The sequence below is a fragment of the Nyctibius grandis genome, chromosome Z (assembly GCF_013368605.1).
Source record: "Nyctibius grandis isolate bNycGra1 chromosome Z, bNycGra1.pri, whole genome shotgun sequence".
Lineage (NCBI taxonomy): Eukaryota > Metazoa > Chordata > Aves > Nyctibiiformes > Nyctibiidae > Nyctibius > Nyctibius grandis.
In genome coordinates, this window is record NC_090695.1 from 42,337,656 (window position 1) to 42,357,791 (window position 20,136).

Here is a 20,136-nt window from a genome sequence, read left to right on the forward strand (position 1 = left end):
TCTTAGAAAGATAAATCACAATTTGTAGGAGTTACTTTCCCAAATAAACATATGTAAGAGTGTAACAGCTTAATTCATGGGTGTGGAAAATAAATATGTAGTTTTTCTGTTGTTGTTATTGCAGAACTTGGTTCTTTGAGTCCATCTGAATTTTGCTTTGACCTACAGAAATGTTGGGTTTTTTTTTTCCTTTAGGGTTACTTGTTTTTGGAGATGATAAAGAAGGTTCTAAAAATATTACCTTGAGAACTCGATTTATCCTGATAAAGGATGGTGGAATGCTTCATGTTGGAGCAGAGAAATGCCGCTATAAATCCAAAGCAACTATTATTTTGTATGGGAAGTCAAACGAAGGTGCTGATGTGCCAGAATTTGGCAAAAAATTTATTGGTGTGGGCCCTGAAGGAACACTGGAGTTGCATGGGCACCAGAAGTTATCATGGACTCTTCTGTCAAAGACTATGTATTTCTCAGGGCTGGCCTATGGTCATTATACATTTAAAAAGAATTTTTCCCGAGGACTAAATGTGAGAGTGATCGATCAGGACACAGCAGAGATTTTGGAAGTGCTGAAGTTTGATACTCATGAATTTGCAGAAGAAAGCTTGAAGCTCCAGAATTTACTGAAAAATGGAAGTCCTGGTCGCATTGTTGCTATTGCTGTAGGAGATTCAGCTGCTAAAAATCTACTGGAGGAAACCAGAGTGACTATTCAAAATCTTCTGGGAAGTAAGTTTGTCAGAGGATTGAGTTACAGGTAAATAACTTATTTTCCCTTTTGTGCTGTGTAAAGATTACATACAGATTCTGCCGCCTTTGCGGGATTTGTTAAACTTTGACAGTGTCTGTTCTTAAAGTCTTCAGAGGATTCTTGCTGTTGTATGTCATTGCAGTAGTAGTATTCAGTGTGCAGTAGAGGCATCCTGGCCTCTATTAAGAATAGCGTAGCCAGCCGGTCTAGGGAAGTGATCGTCCCTCTGTACTCGGCACTGGTGAGGCCGCACCTTGAGTACTGTGTCCAGTTCTAGGCCCCGCACTTCAAGAAAGATGTTGAGGTGTTGGAACGAGTCCAGACGAGGGCAACCAAGCTGGTGAAGGGTCTGGAGGGTCTAACCTATGAGGAACGGCTGAAGGAGCTGGGGTTGTTTAGCCTGGAGAAGAGGAGGCTCAGAAGTGACCTTATTGCAGTCTACAACTACCTGAAGGGAGGTTGTAGTGGAGTGGGAGTCGGCCTCTTCTCCCAGGCAACTAGCAATAGGACAAGAGGACATAGCCTCAAGCTTCGCCAGGGGAGGTTCAAGTTGGACATTAGGAAGCCTTTCTTCTCAAAAAGGGTCATTAGATGTTGGAACGGGCTGCCCAGGGAGGTGGTGGAGTCACCATCTCTGGAGGTGTTGAAGAAAAGACTGGACATGGCACGTAGTGCCATGGTCTAGTTGACATGGTGATGTCAGGGCAATGGTTGGACTCGATGATCCCAGAGGTCTCTTCCAACCTGATTGATTCTGTGATTCTGTATTTTGATAGTGCAGAGACTGCTAGTTACAGGTATCTGTGTGATAGACTTTACTTACTCGTAATTGCTGTCTTTCATTGTTCTTTACAGAAATGAAAACTGAGTGCAGCAAGGAATTTTTTCTCGTTCAAATACGCACACATAGAACAGTTGCTAGGTGAAGCTTTTAATGCATATGACTATGTTTGGAGGAGCAAGGAATGCCAAGCTAGAAACTGAATACAGAGAAGGACTGCTATCCCTGTATATCAAACAGCGTCTTGTTCATACCTGTGCACTGTTGAAATGAAAGTACATTACCCCTCCGCTGATACTGCAAGGGAGCAGATATGTGAAAACACTGTAAGGTGTTTCTGTACCTTTTGACTATTCTTTTCAGTTGGTCAGGGTTTGGATGGTGGGACAGTAGAAGAGGTATAATAAGAATTATTAAAGCAGGAAACTTAAATGGCTTTCTGAAAGCCGGTGAAGCCCATGTGGCAGTTGTTCAGGTCACTGTGCAGCCAGCCCCAGCCTGGGCTAGAGGTGTGGGTTTCTGGTGTTCGGGTCTGCCTGTGACCTCCATGCCAGTTTGTCTGAAATGAGGAATTTCTTCAACCTGCAGCTGGGAAGCAGCAGCGTTTCTTCCTTCTCTGCTGAACTGATTCTTGTCTGTTTTCATTGGTAGAGGCCCTGTAAGCACATAAAATTGTTTTGTTCTGCTGTGGAAGACAGGTGAGAAGCTCTCCCTGAGCGCTCACTGAGGAAGATCAGGGTTGTTTTGTTAAACCTGTAAAGCTAGTGAGGATTTTGGCATGGAGGTGAATACTCCATTACAACCCTCTCCCCTTCTTCCTCTTACTGCAAAATAGTGTGTATTAACATATCTTGATATTTATTTTAAATGTTGGTATGTGAAATATTCAGCTTGTTTGCCACTGCTACTGAAAAGCTGGCCCAGTATGTACTATTTCTGTGAAGAGGTTAACACTGAACAGTTTCATTTGGCCTTTTAATCCCAATCGATAAGAACATAATGAGGGGACTGAAATAAAAGCAACTAGATTGAAGGTGGTTTTAGTATGTGCCGTTGAATCAGTCATTAGCAACAGACTACAGTCCAGCTGTTTGGTACTGTTTTCATTTGAGGTGAATGATTCAACTTTAATGATGCAAAATTGTTTGTCTTTTTAATAAATGATCTTGACTGCTTCCCCTGCACACATAATTATGCCATAACAGAGCATTAAGGGACAGCAAAATAGTCTTTTTTTTATTATTATTTTTAACTTGGTGGCAGTTTTTTGCGGCATGCAGTTTGTTTTTCATTTCCAAAAATGCATGCATTGAGCAGAGCTGTAAAAAGGTGAATTACACCCAAGACAATTCCCTACTCGACACCAGTGCTTAGCCAAGTAGGTGTCCAGCTGAGGGAAGGGCCAGCGAGGGCAGAAAAGCAAAAATCCTTGGTCTCAGCCTTCAGAAACTTCGATGATCCCTTGTGCAAAGGTTGTGTAACAGTATGCGATTCCTTTTTTTGGGGTCTGAGCATCTTGAAAGATTCAAAAGGTGTTGCATGTCCAGTACAGTGATCACCAGCAGCCACTGCTGGCTGTGTCCATCCCTCCCGGCCTGATGCATGTACAGTCTCCTGGGACTCCTGGCCACCATTCTGGGCCTCCACTTGCTGCAGCACCGTGATGGCAGCGGGCTGCGGCAGGAGCATCGGACCTGGCTCCTGGTCTTCCTGTACCCTGATAAAGCTGTTTGGGAGTAGGATCCTGTATCGCTTCTGTCGCTATGTCTTGTGATTTGCTTTTGGAAAAAGTGTATCTTGTTGGATGTTGTACCAAAAATGTATCTGAAAGTCTTCTCCGTGATGAGCTCTTGTATTTGCCAATTTGTATATAGGACATCCAATTATTTCAAACTATGTTTCTTTTCAATGAGGTATGCCCATTTTTCTTTTGCAATTTGAAGTTGCATTTTGAAATTAATTTGGAAGAGCAGGCAAAAGTGTTACCTATGACTTCTGTGCCCATTGTCTTCTCCTTTACCTGTTTGTGAAGAATTTGTTTAGGACCGTTCTATTTAAACATTTACTTTTGTTTTTCACAGGCAAGCCTGGGCTTTCGTTGGTGTCATAGGTGGTGGAAATTCTTCATGTAATGAATCAGTAAGAAACTATGAAAATCACAGCACTGGTGGGAAAGCTCTTGCTCAGAAAGAGTTTTTCACAGTCGATGGTCAGAAGTTTGTTGTGAGAGCTTACAGCGAATGGAACGATGGTAGGGGAAAGCATTTTGTGAAATCCTGCAGTTGAGGAAGAAGTAAAAAATACTGTATGTGCTTTTTTCACTAGAACTGTTGGTTGCAAGTTAAATTTCTGAGCGCTGCTGTAAGTTAGTTGTTTGGTTTTCCTTGCTATGAATGAAGTATGAGGACACAATTCTTCACTACAACCTATTTTCTCAATCTATTTGTATATAGTATGTGAACAGCATAATATTAAGTCTTCATTTTTAATATATTTAAATAGAGATAAGGGGTCTTATAAAAGGCAGAAACAGACTTTTTTTTTTCTGTTCTTTTAGTAATTTGTCAGTCACGTGTATCTTAAATCTAAGCTGTTGAGATGGTGATTATGATCCCAGGAAGAATACTTCTTGGTAGAAGCCAAGAGAAATGTTTTATTTTTTGTTGCAATCTTCTGTTGCTGCTTGATGGTGAACTTTAGGCAGCTTTTCTCATACCAAGTTGAATCTGTGGTGTAAAGAGCCTGGAAGGCCTACCACTCCTTTGCTTTTATCCTTTATTCATTTTTCTATTTAAGATATCTTTGATCTGAGTTTTGCTTTTTATGGGCAGTCATGTTTTTCTGTTTGTAGAATTACTAAGCAATTTGTATTTGCGTCGGAAGACTTTTTTTAAGGTAGCTGAATATTTATTTATTAAGTAATTGAGCTATTTGATACTATTCCTTTACTGTTTGTTACAGCCCTATGAAAATGTATAGACTTATGTTAAAAAAAATCCACCAAAACACATATTTTACTTGCTGGTACTGTAGAGTTAGGGTCAAGAACAAGCAAGAGTTGATGAACTTATGCAAATCCATCCCAAGGCAGTGAAATAGCATGTGTGTATAATTTAGCCTGCCAAACTGTTTTATTAGTTGTGAATAAAAAGGAAAGTCCTCATACTTTGTTTTGCCAGGTCCTTGATTACATCTGTAGAGTTTTAAGTAGCAGAAAAATGTCACTTGAAACAAGTAGGGGTAGCTGAAACTACAAATTAATGCTATATGATATTAGGGTATTTAAAAAAAAAATCCTAGATTTTTTTTCCCTGTCACTGTTAGTTCCATCTTTTCCATTTGTTTTATTTGAGATCCACCAAATAAGCAGGCCATAATGGTATCTCACACTGGCACCTTTCAGAGCAGAAGTCTGCTTTAGAAGGCTTTGGAGCTTGTGAAATCTCATACATTTCTTATCAGTATTTTCTTGAAGATGGTTTCATATAAAGGTGAATATAATCTTCTATTGTGTTTACTTTTTTTTTTTCCAATTAGGTGTCCCAATTTCAGGTTTCCAGGTAGAAGCTGTAGGTGGAGTGATACTGAATCTTCTGGATGATGTTAGTAGTTGGGAGCCTGGAGACCGGATTGTGGTTGCAAGCACAGACTATTCAATGTATCAGACAGAGGAATTCACCCTTCTTCCATGCCCGGAGTGTACCAAGCATCAGGTCAAAATCAAAGGTATTGCAGCAGTCACCACTTGTGAAATACATATTCATGGTGGTACACCCTGGACAGCCCCTTTCAGCAGGAGCGGTGAATAACAGCCTGTTCATGTATCTCTGTACTGCTCTGTTGCCATATACAGGAACATGTACTCCTTGCTATAAAGTTGCTCTGTATGATGTCAGGTCTGCCTCACAGCTTACCAAACTAACTTTTCTTTCTCCTTTCTTCCCAGGCTCATTGAATGCTTTAGTTTTCTTCCAAGAGGATTATGTTTTGTTTTCCTTTCTTGGCTCCTTTCTGTCTTTTCACTAGTTCTCTTTGTATGTGCTTGAATGGCTGTTGTGGTCGTTACCATTTCCTTTGCCTTTAGTGCCCTTCCCATCTTTTGAAGTGTTATCATTACATTTTTTTCTGTTGTTATTAAAAAAGGACAAAGGAAGGAAAATAAAAAGGGGAAGAAAAAAGAAAATGTCAGTCTTCAAACCTGTCTCTTTTTCTTTTTTCCTTTTCCTCAGTTCTTCCTCCACCCCCCACCAGCAAAATCGTTATGAAATAAGTGTCACTTCATAAGTGTCACTTCCAAGCCTCTGCTCACACAGGATATCACAGGATATTGCTGAGTAGTTGCAATCTGTTTTTCCTTTGGGCGTGATACATGCAAAATGGTTATGCATGTTGTTGACCGTTTCCTTTTTTATTATCTGAGTCATTCTGCTTGACTTCACAAGAGCCTTCCTTGGGACTGGGTCCCCTGCTCTGCTGGCATCTGTGTTTTCCTTCTGCCCCTCCATGCCAGCACCCTCCTCCCTGGTGGTCCTCCACCCTCAGGTCTTGAGCTTCCCCTCTTGCTCCCTTCTGGTGGGCTGCAGTGTCAGTTCATAGCCCAAACTAGTGTTATTTTGCATGTTAGTTTGCAGCAGCCAATCAGTGCTCTTCAGGATCTGGTTTTGTCCCATTCACCTCTGTACGGTGTGACTTCCTCTTCTTCAAACCACTCTTATCTTTCTCTGTTCTCAGAAGTTTTCTGTGAATGCCCTCAAACTTTCCTGTTCCCCCGTGCCTTAAGGGACTGGCAGTTTGTATGTCCACTTTGCACTGCAGTTTGCATCCCACAGCATTCGTTAGCATGGGTCAGACATGTTTTACTACATTGTGAAGTCCCAGATATGGAAAAAGCGCATCTAAGTTCACCTTATACATCGGAGAATACCAGGGGATGTGAAGCTGCAGAGCTGACTTAATGACATTGAGTGTGACACTTCCTGGGCTTTGTTCTTAAGTGCCTCATGTGTGTGTTATTGAGTACAGTATTTTAAAGAGCAAGCTTAACTCGAAAGTTGCACTATGAAGTGGAAGGTTTTTGTCACCACTGAATAGTGTATGTGTAAACTCTGATTCATCTCAGAAACCGTGTACTGTGAAAAAGCAGCTGCTTTTGAAGATTTAAAAAAATTTTTACAAGATTTACAATATGGCATAAAATACCAAATCTTGGCTTTTTGAAAATAAATGCTATCTGAACTATATATATATTTAAAAGATGTGAAGGGGATGAACTGGCCCATTTTGATATTTTTCACCCCCAATATCAAGTTTCCCTTGTCATAGTAATGGATACTGTTTAACAAATCCCCAAAGCACCCTATATATTTGTTCCACAAAGAATGAATTTTCCGTGGAATGGCAAACTTGACATATTCTGAAGAACGCACCATCTTTTGAAATTATTTCTTATATTTTTTGCTAAGTTTTTAGCTATTTTGGCTCCTTTGTAGTAGTAAAACTAAAAAGTATTGTTTTGTAGGAGGCCTAGTTGCTCTTTCTTCACTTGATTTACGTATGCCAGTCAAATATAGGGAAAAACAGCAGATAAGCCTTGAAGAAGAGGAGTGCAGTCCCATTTAGAGACATCTATTGTCTTTTTTAATCCTCAACAGCAGGTACAGAATTAATAGCACTCTTGGTTCTGCTTCATATTGTGGTAATGGCCAGTTTAGGCTTGTATCCTTTTGTAAACTTTGAAGGGATAGTGACAGTCTGTATTCAGGGAATCAATAAATGGAAAAAAAAAACAAGGGGAAAAAAATCTTTTTAAAAACTAAACACATAAATACATTTTCTAAGGTTTATAGGCCCAGATAATTTTCTCAGTTTGTATAGACAAAAGAAATTGATTGTTTCTTTCGAAGAACAGTGTAAAAGCAGAGTATCTTGTTTTCCCTAATTTTAGTTTATGCGTCCTCAGAGTGGCTGTCTAGGAAAGAGCAAATTTAGTTAGGAAAGCAAATCTTTTTTCTTTTAGAGGGGGATGAAAACAGTATTTTCTAAAGGTGTTTTGGCCTCATTTTCAGTTCTTAATTTTTCTTCAGAACAGATTAAGCAGACAGCATCATTTTTCTTTTAAAGCAAATCTGAATCTTTGTTTCACTAAAAGTTTTCTAGATGCATTGGGTTCATTTAAACTCCTACTTGTTTATTATCCATTCTGTTCACAAACTATTGGACTGAAGTTAAGATGCACTTGCAAATAAAATATTGAGATTTGTTTAGGATTAGTTGTCTTACTAAAATGAAAAATACGTAGACAGCACTTTGTTTTGGAAGGAAACATGGATAGCATACTTGATTTGTCATCCTGCAACATGCTTAACTATTATTGAGTCAACCTCAGTCTGGAGGGAGGGAATTTGCTTGGTGTTAGCTGGGTTAATGTTTATCTGACATTTACGTTCTTTTTGTGTGCCTTAGCATAAGAAAAGATGAGAGAGGGCAGCACCTTAAGGTATCAGAATGCATGGGTTTTGTTGCTACTATTAGCTTGTTTATATAAAATAAGTTGATTTTGTTTTTAACCAATGACAACTCTCTCCTCCTCCGCCCCCCACTTGTTTTCGGACAGAAAATCCTCAGTTTCCTCACATAGGAGAAGTTATTGATGGAGTGGACATGAGGGCTGAAGTTGGAGTTCTTACGAGGAACATCTTAATAAAGGGAGAGACAGAAAATACCTGCTATCATGAAAAGGAGTGTCAGTTCTTCAATTACGATACGTTTGGTGGACATATCAAGGTCTGAAAAACATTTTAAAGTAGCTTTCTGTCATGTAAAGGCATATTGAGAACAAAAAGATTAATGTTAAACTTGGAGGGATTTGAAAACTTGAAGAACATCAATTCATACAGTTGCTTTGCGTAGAAATGACTTCGTTCTCAGCTTTCCCAAAATTAGATTTAACCCATCAAGACTTAGTCTGCAGAATTGGAGGAAGAGATATCAATGCGTGAAATGTTGTAGCAGTATCCAGCATATATTGCAACATTGTGTGGCAGGGATTAAACCTTACAAGTGACGTCCATGCATGTGCATCTTGTAATATTACAGAACAAAGTTTGATCTCCCTTTTCTTTGTCTTTGCTCCTTTTACTGCCTTTTTGCCTGGCCAAGTGATGAGCATTGAATCCCAGAGATCTGCCTCATCTGCAATTGGGCACTAGAGAGGCATGAAGAAGAAAGAAACTGAGTTGGACCATGGTGTGGGGGTTTTTTTGTTTGTTTTTGTTTGTTTGTTTTTTTAAATTGAAAGTACTAAGGTTACGTAAAGGAAGCTGCTTCTAATTTCTTGTATTACCATAAACTTAAAGAAAGCTGAGGGAAAGTAGTATTATAGAAACGAATATTTAAACTCGTACTCACTTATGTTTTTAGATGCAAGGATTGAGCAGCAATATATTAGCTCTTCACTGATGCTGGAGAAGTTTGAGGCCTTGTGTTTTAAATGCAACTGTATTTGTGCTCATTATGTGCTGGTCACAGTTTAAATCTTTCTTTCTAATATATTTGGAGCAGACTTTAATGTTATAGTGGTGGACATAATGGTGGGAAAGAAAATTATGCCCTTTCCCCACTGTGTGGCAGCTTTTGTTTTGTGGAAGAGAAGTAGGTGGGCTCAAGGCACTCTTATGTGTTTAAGATAATGTAATGAAAGAAGATAATGACAAGCTGTGAATCTTGCAAAGCGTGACCTTGATTGCCACAATAGCGCAAATACAGCAGACCCCTCAGAAGTCTGGAAGATAGAACAGAAAACAAACATTTTGAGTCATCAAAGTTGTTAAACTGTTCCCAGGAGACTGTTCAGAATAGCTGAGTGTCTGCTGCCAAACCTAGATTTCAGCACTAAAAGCATTTTTCAGCTTATGTTAATCTTGCGTGCTCAAGCAGAGGGAGCCTAGGCGCTAGTAAAAGTTAATGGCCTCAGGGATTTTTTTCATCCTGGATTTTCTGCTGGTCACTGGGACAGTAGCATGAAGCCTCCTTAGTGGCAGTGAGGAGAGGCATTGGTTTGTAGTTAATGACTGCATTAGTGCTTTTAAATGTTAAGAGCTGGAGATCTCATGGACACCTCTTTTTGACTATCCCTCTGTATTTTTCACATATAAACCTTAGGAGTGCAGTTACAGGAGAGGAAAAAAAACCCCTCCATATTACTAATTTCCCTAGAGGACAAAGTACATGTGAAAATGGTTATTTTTGATAAATACCCAGTACAGATAAGTTAATGAAATAACAAAAAAGGTTTTTTTCTCAGCTTAGCTTTTTGCAGTTTAGCTGTTGCACTTGGTTTCTGTTTTCATTAGGTGGAAGAAGATACTTCTGCTTTCCTGTGTTACTGGTACAGCCCTATTATGTTTTTACTTTGTATTAGGTAGTGTTACTCTGAAGTTGTCTGATTCAGAAGATAATTTCATATCTTCCTTAATAAAGAAGTTCCTCTGGAGTGCTCTGTCCAGTTTTGGGTTCCCGTAGCAAATAAGATGTAGATGCACTGGGGTGTGTCCACTGAAGGTGATGTGTGGGAGTACGTGATGATGAGTGAGGAGGAGCTGAGTGTTAGAACAAGGCTTGTTTGCTGTGGGGAAGGTGGAGAGAAGGGATCTCATTGCTGTCTTCAGGCACTGGGGAGGGTTCAGAGAGGCCAGAACAATTCCTGGAGGTGCGTGGTGATGAGACAAGAGACAATGGGACCAAGCTTCAACAAAGTAAATTCTGTGTAGATACCAGGAAGATGAAAGGGAAGAACCAGTTGACATCACATGAGCATCTCTGTGGCTGGAGGTGTTCCTTGGGCAATGAACAGCTGAGCAGCTGCCTTTAACCTGACCCTATGCTGAGCCAGCTATTGGGCTGGCTATCTCAACAGATTCCTTTGAATCTGTAGTATTCTGTGATTTTATTCAACTAAGCCTGTCCCAGGTGGGCTATGCTGGTACAGCTTCAGTATAGACAGGCCCTGATGTGGGTGACTTCTGTTTATTTGGACAGCACATGCTTATACATAAAGAATATTTAACATGCCAGCTGGTAAAGACCACACACTAAAGTGTGGCAACATGTCTGGTGAAAATTGCTCTGTTTTAGCCACATGGAGATTTAGCTTTTACAAAACAGTTTCCTTCATAAAAAAGTGTAAAGCAGGATATAGTGCAAGACAGTAACGATTGTTCTACCTTTTATTGTGTTGGCCTGTGGCACCTGTGTACATCTAACTTCTGTACATCTGGTGTAGATGATGTATTATCTTAGATTTCCATTGGTTACAAAGCAAATAGTTGGTTATTCATTCTGGACTTCTCATTGTATTTTTAGATTTTGAAGAATTTTACATCTGTTCATCTCTCCTATGTGGAACTGAAGCAAATGGGCCAGCAGCAGATTGGAAGTTACCCTGTTCACTTTCACCTTTGTGGGGATGTGGATGAAAAAGGAGGTTATAGTTTTAAGACTTACCTGGAAGGGCTTTCCATTCATCACTGTTTTTCCAGATGTGTGACTGTTCATGCAACTAATGGCTTGCTGGTAGGTGCAAGGAGAGTAAAACATACTGTGTTGAAATAAGTGTTATAAAGAACATTTAGAGCAAAAATAGTCCCCTCCCTTCTTCAAGTTTAATGCTCAGCAATGTTTTTTTTATTGCAACAAATAAATGAACAAGTGCAAACAGTAACTTGTTTTTAACAGATCTCACCAGTCTGTTTTTTCAGATTCTTCCAGGCAGCTAAGCTCTCCAGACATAGTAATGTGTTTGTAAGGGATAAATAAAACTGTATTCTTGAATCATCTGAACTGCTGATACTGAAGCTTCACTCTGCAGCTGTGCCAAGATAGTAAAACTAAATGGTACTTGTCAAATAAATCTCAGTAAATGCTGTTGCTACTGACATAATGAACTTGTATTTCTGCAGATAAAGGACACCATTGGCTATGACACACTAGGTCACTGTTTCTTCACAGAAGATGGCATTGAGCAGAGGAATACTTTGTTCCACAACCTTGGGCTAGTCACGAAACCAGGCACTCTTCTTCCTACAGATAGAAACAGCAGCATGTGTATCGGTATTAGGGATAAAGTGTATGGAAGTTATGTCCCGGTGCCAGCCACAGACTGCATGTGAGTGTTTCACGGTGAAAAAGTAAAACCAAACCAGCTGCAGCGGTTAAACTGTTGATGATCTCTTGACGATATACAGATGGGAACATTTTTATGTATGATTTAATGAATGCAGACACCTTAAATGTAGTCACATAGTAGTGGTATTAAAAAAAAAAAATTTAGTCTTTTATTAAAGAGAAAAAAATAAGTTGTTTTGTAGGAAGATTGTTGTTTTTTGCAATACTTGTTCAATAGACTTTTAAGGCCCCATCTTTACTCTGTGTAAAGGCATGTGCATTCTCAAGTTGTCACAGCTAGTTTTTCTGCATACTGCTAATGTCTTGTAGAAACTTATCAAAACAGTTTATCATTGCACAGAGTATCTGAACAACATTAAATAAAATACTGCACATTGAACTAAAAAAAAGAAGTGTTTTTGACTTCCAAATGTCGGGGGGGGGCGGGTTGTGATTTTTATTTCATGTGTGAAGTAGTGACTTCAGACATCAGTTTAGCTTTTTCTGATGTGCTTGTTATGAAGGGGAGATATTTCTGTAGGAGCTAGAGCTTTTCCATAATAACTTCTTTCTGAATAATATTTCAGGGCAGTTTCAACATTCTGGATTTCTCATCCCAACAATCATCTTATAAATAATGCAGCAGCAGGTTCACAGGTGAGGTGTATGGATGTAATTCAACACAAACTACTTGTGCCGCTGGTATTTGTAAAACCTGTAACATTTACACAGCCAAAAATACATACATTTTTGGATTTTGTATATGTTCTTTTTATGTTTGGCAGCATATTGGCATTACGAGTGCAGGGTTTGTCTAGGTGTGCATTTAAGAGATGCCAAAAATCTTTGTTCTGGCTGGAACAGAGGACGTCTCTTCCTCTTTGTAGTTAATAGACCTGACAATAGTGTCAGTGTGTGTACGTAGAAATAAATCCTTTTATTTCCAAAAAACTACTGCATTTTCTATTAAGGCTTCTGTATTTTCTCTAGGTTGTCATGAGTTTACTGTGTGACTGCTCTGCAAGATTTGTCTTTATAGCTGTAGTCATTGGAATGAAAAATGACTACAAAAAAATGTTCATTGTGTAAGAAAGAGATAAAACACTTTTATTGTTAGCCGTTTGTTTTCCCATCAATGACTGCTGATATGTTTTTTCTAGTTGTGAACCTTATATTAGTGCAGATCTCTTGTCACAGCTGCTTGCGAAGTAAAGCTGAACTAGTCAGTATGTGTTGTGGAGAAGGGGGCTGGAGTCTGTTCTACGTTGGATGAGAGACTGAGATGTGCATGGTTGTGAGTGGATTTTTCTGAAGAGATCAGTGGGAATGAAAAACAGGAAAGATTGTTGTTGTTGCAAAGGCTCCAGTGCTGGAAGTAGAATATGAGTGTGTGTCAGTGTATTCTTAGGCACAGAATACATAATATACTGTTATTAATAGAACAGGATTCAAAATATTTAAATGAGTTGAAGTATCTGGAGTATTAAAAAAGTGTTCTTTCTGCCTTTTGTGTTGTCTGGCTTTTTTTTTTTTTTTTTTGGACAAACTTTTCTAGTTCACTGTCTACCACTAGGAAGGATCTGGACACACTGAATCAAACCAATTCTTCTCTTCCCAACACAGTGTCTTTTCATTTTGCCTGCTTTATGTAATATTCCTTTACTTTGTTTTAGCGTTGCAGGCTAAGTTGAAGGAAACAGCTTCCTTGATCTGGTGCTTAAAACCTGCAAGGTTTTTTCTGCCTCTGCAGTGTATCCCAGTAAATGTTACTGCCTTTTGTTACCAGAATGTGCGTGGTCAGAGCAAGCGTTTGTGTATGTTACGAAGTTTTGCCACTCTGATATACCTCCCTTGTGTGGATCTGAACACAGTATAAAGGGACCACAGCTTATTATGTTTCAGAAACAGAATACTCAACTGTGCTGATACAAACTCCGCACTGTAGAGCTTTTGCTGATAGAAACTGTAACAATTCACAAGCAAATAAAATAATTCCATTGCCTCCCCAGCTCCTTCATTACGCAATGAGGCCTATTGTAAGGGTGTATCAGCAATAGATGTTTCTTTTGTTTGAGCTATATATAGGAGAGAGGAGGGGCGAAATCCCTTTTTCATTTTTCTGAATGCTTGCAAGTGCTTAAGGAGCTTTTAAGTTAATTAAACTCTTTTCCAGGCATCAGGATGTGTTTTGGATAAAAATTACTTGAGTCTGCCAAGTGCAGAGCTGTATTTAATTATGTGTGAAGTAAGATTTTGGTATTTTTATTAATGGAACATCCACATTTGCTTTGGAATTGTTAATCACCAGAAATGTCAAAATGTGTCATCATTACAGATGGGAATATGTTACTGAGAAGCAGAATTTCCAGGACTGTTTGGAAAATGAGTATATTCTCAGAGTGAAATGCATGAAATCTTTTAAGCCAGAATGAATTGGCTTTATCCACATTTCTTGAACAGGAGGATGATGACTGATTTTCATGAGACGGAGCGCTCAGTATGCAGTGTTTCTTTAGCTACTGTTTAACCCTTTAATGTGCCTTATGCAATGCTTTTTTAATTTTATAAGGCACAGAGCATATTCCTAGGTGTCTGCTTTCATGTTCCTAGGTATCTGCTGTGCCGGTGCTGTCGCAATGCCACCTCTTGTGAAACCAGATGTGGTTGAAAGGGGAACTTCTATGCGTCTCATTCAACAGATAAATCCCGCTTCTTTAAGAGCAGGGATGTTGAAGAAGTGGAGAAAATGAGCAAATGCTGAAATTATTACTGCATGTTATTGGCACAGTGCTGTGAACTGGCCAGAATTATTGATGTGCTTTTTTCCCTTCTTCTGAAAGCTCTTGTGGGTTTTTTTGGCTGCGTCATTAAATTCTGATGTGAGCAGAGATGAACAAACCTTAGACTGTAACAGTAAGGAAGAGAGGAGGGGTTTTGAGTATTTTACTGTAAATGGTACGATTTGCTAGTAAACAAAGGAAAATCAAGTGTGTGTGATGAAATACAACTGAAATGCAAAAGTTACATTAATTCTGACACTTTCCTGCTTTGAAATATTAGAGGATCTTAAATGCGTGGTGTTACACGCCTTCACTGGGAAGTAAAACACTTCTTCATGCATATTATTCACTAGAGTATAGCCTTATTTGCAAACTTCTACTTTCTCACTGGGCAGTTGTTTGGAGACTTTATTTTGAAAAATATTCCATTGTGCACATTTGACCTATGTTCTTATTTGCTCCCCTACTTAAAATATCCAAGTTCGACTTAGCATACACTTGTTTCGTGATTAGGTACATGAGCACTGATAATAGTATCAGACTCACTTATAGGTAATGTCATTCTCTCCTTACTTGCAGGATGCTGGAATATGGTATTTGTTCCACAGGGTTGCTACAGGAGATTCTCATAGTTTAGCCATTGAAACCAAGTCAGAGCTTACACCTCTAGGAATCTTCTATAACAACAGGGTTCATTCTAATTTTAAGGTAATGTATTATCTCATTAAAAAAATTTGAAGTTCTTTATTTGTCACTATTCTATATTAGGACTTGTCTGTTTACATTTTAAGCTGGTTAGGTGATGGATTCATGCTGTGCTTGAACTGTGTGATTCTATCTAGGTATTGTAGAACAGTGTATAATCAGCATGTGTATAGTTTCTTGCCACATTTTGAGTATTCACTGTGTTTAATATCCTTGTAAGGTGCAAACAACTAAAATCAAGAAATACTTCTAATGAAATACACTTTCTCAGAAGTAGCATTTCAGATGCTACTCTCTTACTGATGGCATTGTCTTCTAGTCTGAAGAAAGCTGACCCTTGAAGCATCAAAGTTTATTACAGTTGTGATTCATCTAATAGCTTCCTGAAACAGCTGTGACTTGTTTTCGTGAGTCTCTAATGTATAGTAACTCAGGTGTTTGCACATGGTGGCACAGTCTCTGACTAGAGATTAAGCTTCCAGGTTGCCTTCAGGAGCCCAGCCATGGGCAACAGTTTTTTGTTAGAGGGTTCTCAGCCTAGATACAGGCATTCAGTGTTGTTTTATTAATACGACTTTAGTATCTTATTCCACATTCAGCTAAGTGAAGTCGAATTCCTTAAATTAATGATTTCATTTGGAATCTAGCTGCTCTGTGTGTGTGTGTGTGTGTGTGTATATAAGTATAATGACATTTACAAAGCCACCTAACTTAAATATTTATTGGTATTTGAAGTTTACCTAATGAAGTTCAGGATCACTGTTGGATTTTTTTTTTTACCAAGTGAAACTGATTTTACTTGATTGTTGGGTGTCTGGGATACCAAGAAATTATGTACTGTTTTATAGAAGTTGTGTTAACTGTGTTTGGGACTGTAGGGCATTTGTTCAGATTGGAATTAAAACATGCTGAACAAAAAAGTGCATTGTAAAGAAAAAAGTGTTTCAGCTGTATGGCTTGTACTATCTTTAAACAAAGGTAGCAGTTTGTGTGCTAAAATTCCATGTTAAAAGAGCAAACTCCACTAGGAGGTCTGAGGATCTGCTCATGTAGGAGTACTCAGTTGTAATCATAGTTTAGATCAGAGGTAAAAGTAGCTGCAGGTATTTGTATACGTAATTCAGGTTAAATAACACAAATGCTTCCTTCTGCTTCTATTTTCTCAAGTAAATTATTACATACAGGATTATTGAGTTTCAAGTTGATGATTGCTTGGGAAAAATCAGTTTCAGTTTGGTTTTAAAGTGAAACACAAAGCTTTGTAACAGTGGTATTTTTTTTTTCTTTCCATTTGTGAGAATATTTTGAATTCACCACGAGATTGGCTTCCAGATTTTCCAGAACAGCATCTGGAAATAAGTGGAAAACCTCAAATAGTCAGATGTTGTGAAAGAAATCTGAAATGAACTTTAATGATTTTCTATTACTTTTTTTTTTAATCATAGGCAATTCTTTTCCTCTGCCCAAATTAGCATAGACAGATGCTGGTTTTCCCTTAGACTATATGTAAATTAAGGCCAAACTGGAAGATCTAAGAGTTTCTAATACATGTATTGAATGCAATGTAAAGTTTAAATTTTAGAAATTTAATGTTTACTCTATCTTTTGTTTTGGACAGTATGAATTTTCTTTCCTTGCTTCTTTCAGGCTGGTTTGTTCATTGATAAGGGTGTTAAAACAACTAATGCTAGCATTGATGATCCCAGAGAATATCTTTGTTTGGACAACAATGCAAGGTAAAGGATATTGTCTTTCAAATGAGTGAAAGATGGCAAAGTTCTGAGATTGCTCTCACATTCATGTGAGGAAAAGCATTTTTAAAACAATATAATTATTTACAAATACTGATCGAACAATAAGTTCATATATATTCTTTTCCCTCGTTTGTTCATCTGTTTTGAAACAGCAGAGCATGGTGTGCCTTAAAGGAGTTGTATGTTTCTTCTGAGCCCTTGCTCAGGGTAGTTTTAAGCCTCTTAGAAGACATCGTTTTAAACATGCTCTACTGTCATGCTTAAAGTATTTTCTGGAATTGCTGCTTGAAGTAAAGTCTTTAAAATCTGCTCTTCTGATTTATGACTCAGTTTTAAATAATTGTTAGAAAAGGGCTTAGTAGAGCCAAGTAACATCCATTTGCCTTTCCTACTGCTGAATGCTTACTGCCATACATTCTAGGCTTGGAGGTCATAGCTCAGTGGTACAGTTCTACTGAAGGCTATTTGCAGAGATAGTACAATCAACCACATTTTCTTTAGTTAACAAAGTGAGAGGAAAATAATGGAGAGTGTAGCAAAATTCCAGTTTATACTGTGCCTGGTTAGTCTTGTCCTGAACTTCAAATAAAATAGCCTGGGATAGTGGTCAAATGACAATATTGCATAACTGTATCTGTCAACATTTTATTGTGACAACTAATTAAGACTGAAAATATAGTTCATAAGATTATCTTTATTTCTGATTGACCTGCGCTTAGGATGAGGATAGTTAAGTGATAGTTGCAGATGCAGAGAGGAAAGTTCTCAATTTTGGTGATACTCGATAACTCGTGATTTGGAAATGAAGTCGCTGGTTTGAAGTTTTGACAGAAAACCCATATAACCCTTGTGGATTACCTTAGTCATAACAGGTAGTCAAGAGAAACATATGAGGGGCAAAACACCCTGTAGCGTGTTCACAGGGCATCAACAGAGGATGCAAGAAACTCAGTGCATGAGATGGGGTTCGTGTTTCACAGCAGCCAAAGAAGTAATGAGGCACTTTCTAACTACATGAGGCCACTAATCATTGTACATAGAACCAAAGTGAAGATGTGTAAACATTAATTGAGGAGCCTGACACTGTCAAAAACAAACATTTACCCATTCTCCCTTTCCTTCCCTGGTGGGGGCAAACCAGATCCAAGTTAGAGCACAAGGTGATAGCGATAAGGAGCATATATATTGTTACCCACTCAAAATGCATTTTTGTAATATTTTTTCCGTGTATTACTTTTTCTCGTGATCTTGGGGATAATCAAGTGAAAGCTTCCACCAGTCTTTTAATCAGGCTGTTTCTTCCTGTTGTCTAAAATAGATTCCAGCCTTAACTTACCGTATGAGACCACCTTTGTAGCAATACAGAGTGTCTCAGTTGGAATAGAAAAATACCTAAGGTGTGCTTAAAGAAGGAGCACTCCTCAACATCAGAAGGAGTTGAGAAGTGAGCTTTAGTTCTCACTCCTCACTGTTGAGGAGTGTTGAGCACTCCTCAACATCAGAAGAACTAAAGCATCCTTCCAAGGAGCTTTAGTTCCCTCCATCAAATTTTAACATTAATGCTGCAATACAAGTGGGGAGGCAGTACTTTGGGAAGGGCAAAAAAGAAAAGCAGGGGGATAAAAAGAGGTGAGATGCAGCTAAAGAAACTCAGGGAGATTGAGCAAAAGCCTTTCAGAGTCACTGGAAAAGAGAAGTTTTATGTTCTTGCTCCATTATACCCCAAAGACACTTTTCTAGAAACAGAGAACTAGAGATGCACATGGTTTTGGCTTCTGTCATTCCAAACATGAAGCGGGGTGGAGTTTGCCCATCAGATGAGCATGAGTGTTTATCTTTCAGGCTCTCTCAGCCCAACATATGACATGTGTAAAACAAACAGTATTCTTATATTGAGTGTTTGGGTTTTTATCTGTCCCAGGTTTCGACCTCATCAAGATGCAGACCCTGAAAAGCCCCGAGTTGCTGCCCTGATTGACAGATTAATCTCCTTCAAAAACAATGATCATGGGGCCTGGGTCAGGGGAGGGGATATCCTCATTCAAAACTCTGGGTAGGTATCCAGAAGCAAACAGCTGCATGTTGTTAAGTTTCCCCTGAAGCTTTGTTTATGAAAGTGCATTACAACAGGATTATAAGAGAAGGTTGATGCTTAACTCAAGGAACTTACCAATATTTTGAACTGCTTTCATACCATCCCACTACTTTAAATGAAACAAGTTTATATGTGATTAGGTGAGAACCTGCCTTAAACAGCAAAAAGAAACTAGGTAATAAAAGAAGTCTAAAAGTTGGTAGAGACAGTAAATTTTTACAAGGTATCTATGATTTCCCTGAAGCTGTCATGTAACTGCTTAAAATATATAGGAAATTACTTGATTTTTTTTAACAGCAACATTTTTAGAAGAGTTAAGTGTGTGGTGGTTCTGAATCCCATCAACAGAAAAATTCAGGCTTTCTTCAGTGCATAGCAGGATGTGCTCTTACAGTAGCTTATTGTAGGATAATCCAGAAAACATGATTGAAGCTTTGAACTTTCTTTTAGGTTTGCAGACAATGGAATAGGTTTGACATTTGCTAGGTGAGTACTTTATCACTTCTGGGTTCTCGTGCCTAGAAGCTTGGAAAATGTACATCCATCTGTTAAAATTAATAGGTATACTTTTATAAGGCTATAGTTTCATTTTTGGGCCGAGTTCTGTTTCCAGATGATGTTATAAAGGCTGTAAATTGGCACAGCTGCCAAAGCTTGCACTTTAATTCAACCTGTGCTTGGTTTACACCACAGTTTGCCCCCGCCTTCACCAGAAGGGTTATGTTTATCCAGATACTTTTTGTGTGATTTCTTAGGCAGTTTGGATTTTCCTCCTGAACAGTTGAAAGTGAGTAATGGAAAAGAAAGGGGATAAGCATTTAGAGAGGTCAGAGTCTCTTTCTAATAAAAAAAGAATCAAATAACTTAGGTAATAAGCCAAAATTGCTGCCATTTAGATTATGACAAACTGGTTCTAGAATTGCAAAAGTGGGCTGTAAAAGAGAGAGTACTGCACTACAAAGGGAGATAGAAAATCTCATGCTCAGCTCTCTGCTGGCGTTTCAAACAGCCTGTAATACTGTTAATCATTAAATTTATTTTTCTATGTGTTGTAAATGAAGTTTAGACTGCTCTGCTTTAGGGGGACTGTTACAGAAGGAAGAGTAGGA

General features: G+C 38.5%; 1 protein-coding gene across 1 annotated transcript in view; it reads left to right on the forward strand.

Moving 5' to 3' along the window:
• CEMIP2 (cell migration inducing hyaluronidase 2) overlaps positions 1-20,136 on the forward strand; it is a 50,109-nt gene that overhangs the window by 17,871 nt on the left and 12,102 nt on the right. The window contains exons 4-14 of the mRNA XM_068422334.1: positions 196-757; positions 3,614-3,783; positions 5,070-5,258; positions 8,146-8,315; positions 10,893-11,102; positions 11,489-11,694; positions 12,281-12,350; positions 15,053-15,181; positions 16,826-16,914; positions 18,854-18,985; positions 19,478-19,513. Coding sequence (XP_068278435.1) covers positions 196-757; positions 3,614-3,783; positions 5,070-5,258; positions 8,146-8,315; positions 10,893-11,102; positions 11,489-11,694; positions 12,281-12,350; positions 15,053-15,181; positions 16,826-16,914; positions 18,854-18,985; positions 19,478-19,513 — 1,963 coding nt within the window. The remainder of the gene's footprint in view (positions 1-195; positions 758-3,613; positions 3,784-5,069; positions 5,259-8,145; positions 8,316-10,892; positions 11,103-11,488; positions 11,695-12,280; positions 12,351-15,052; positions 15,182-16,825; positions 16,915-18,853; positions 18,986-19,477; positions 19,514-20,136) is intronic.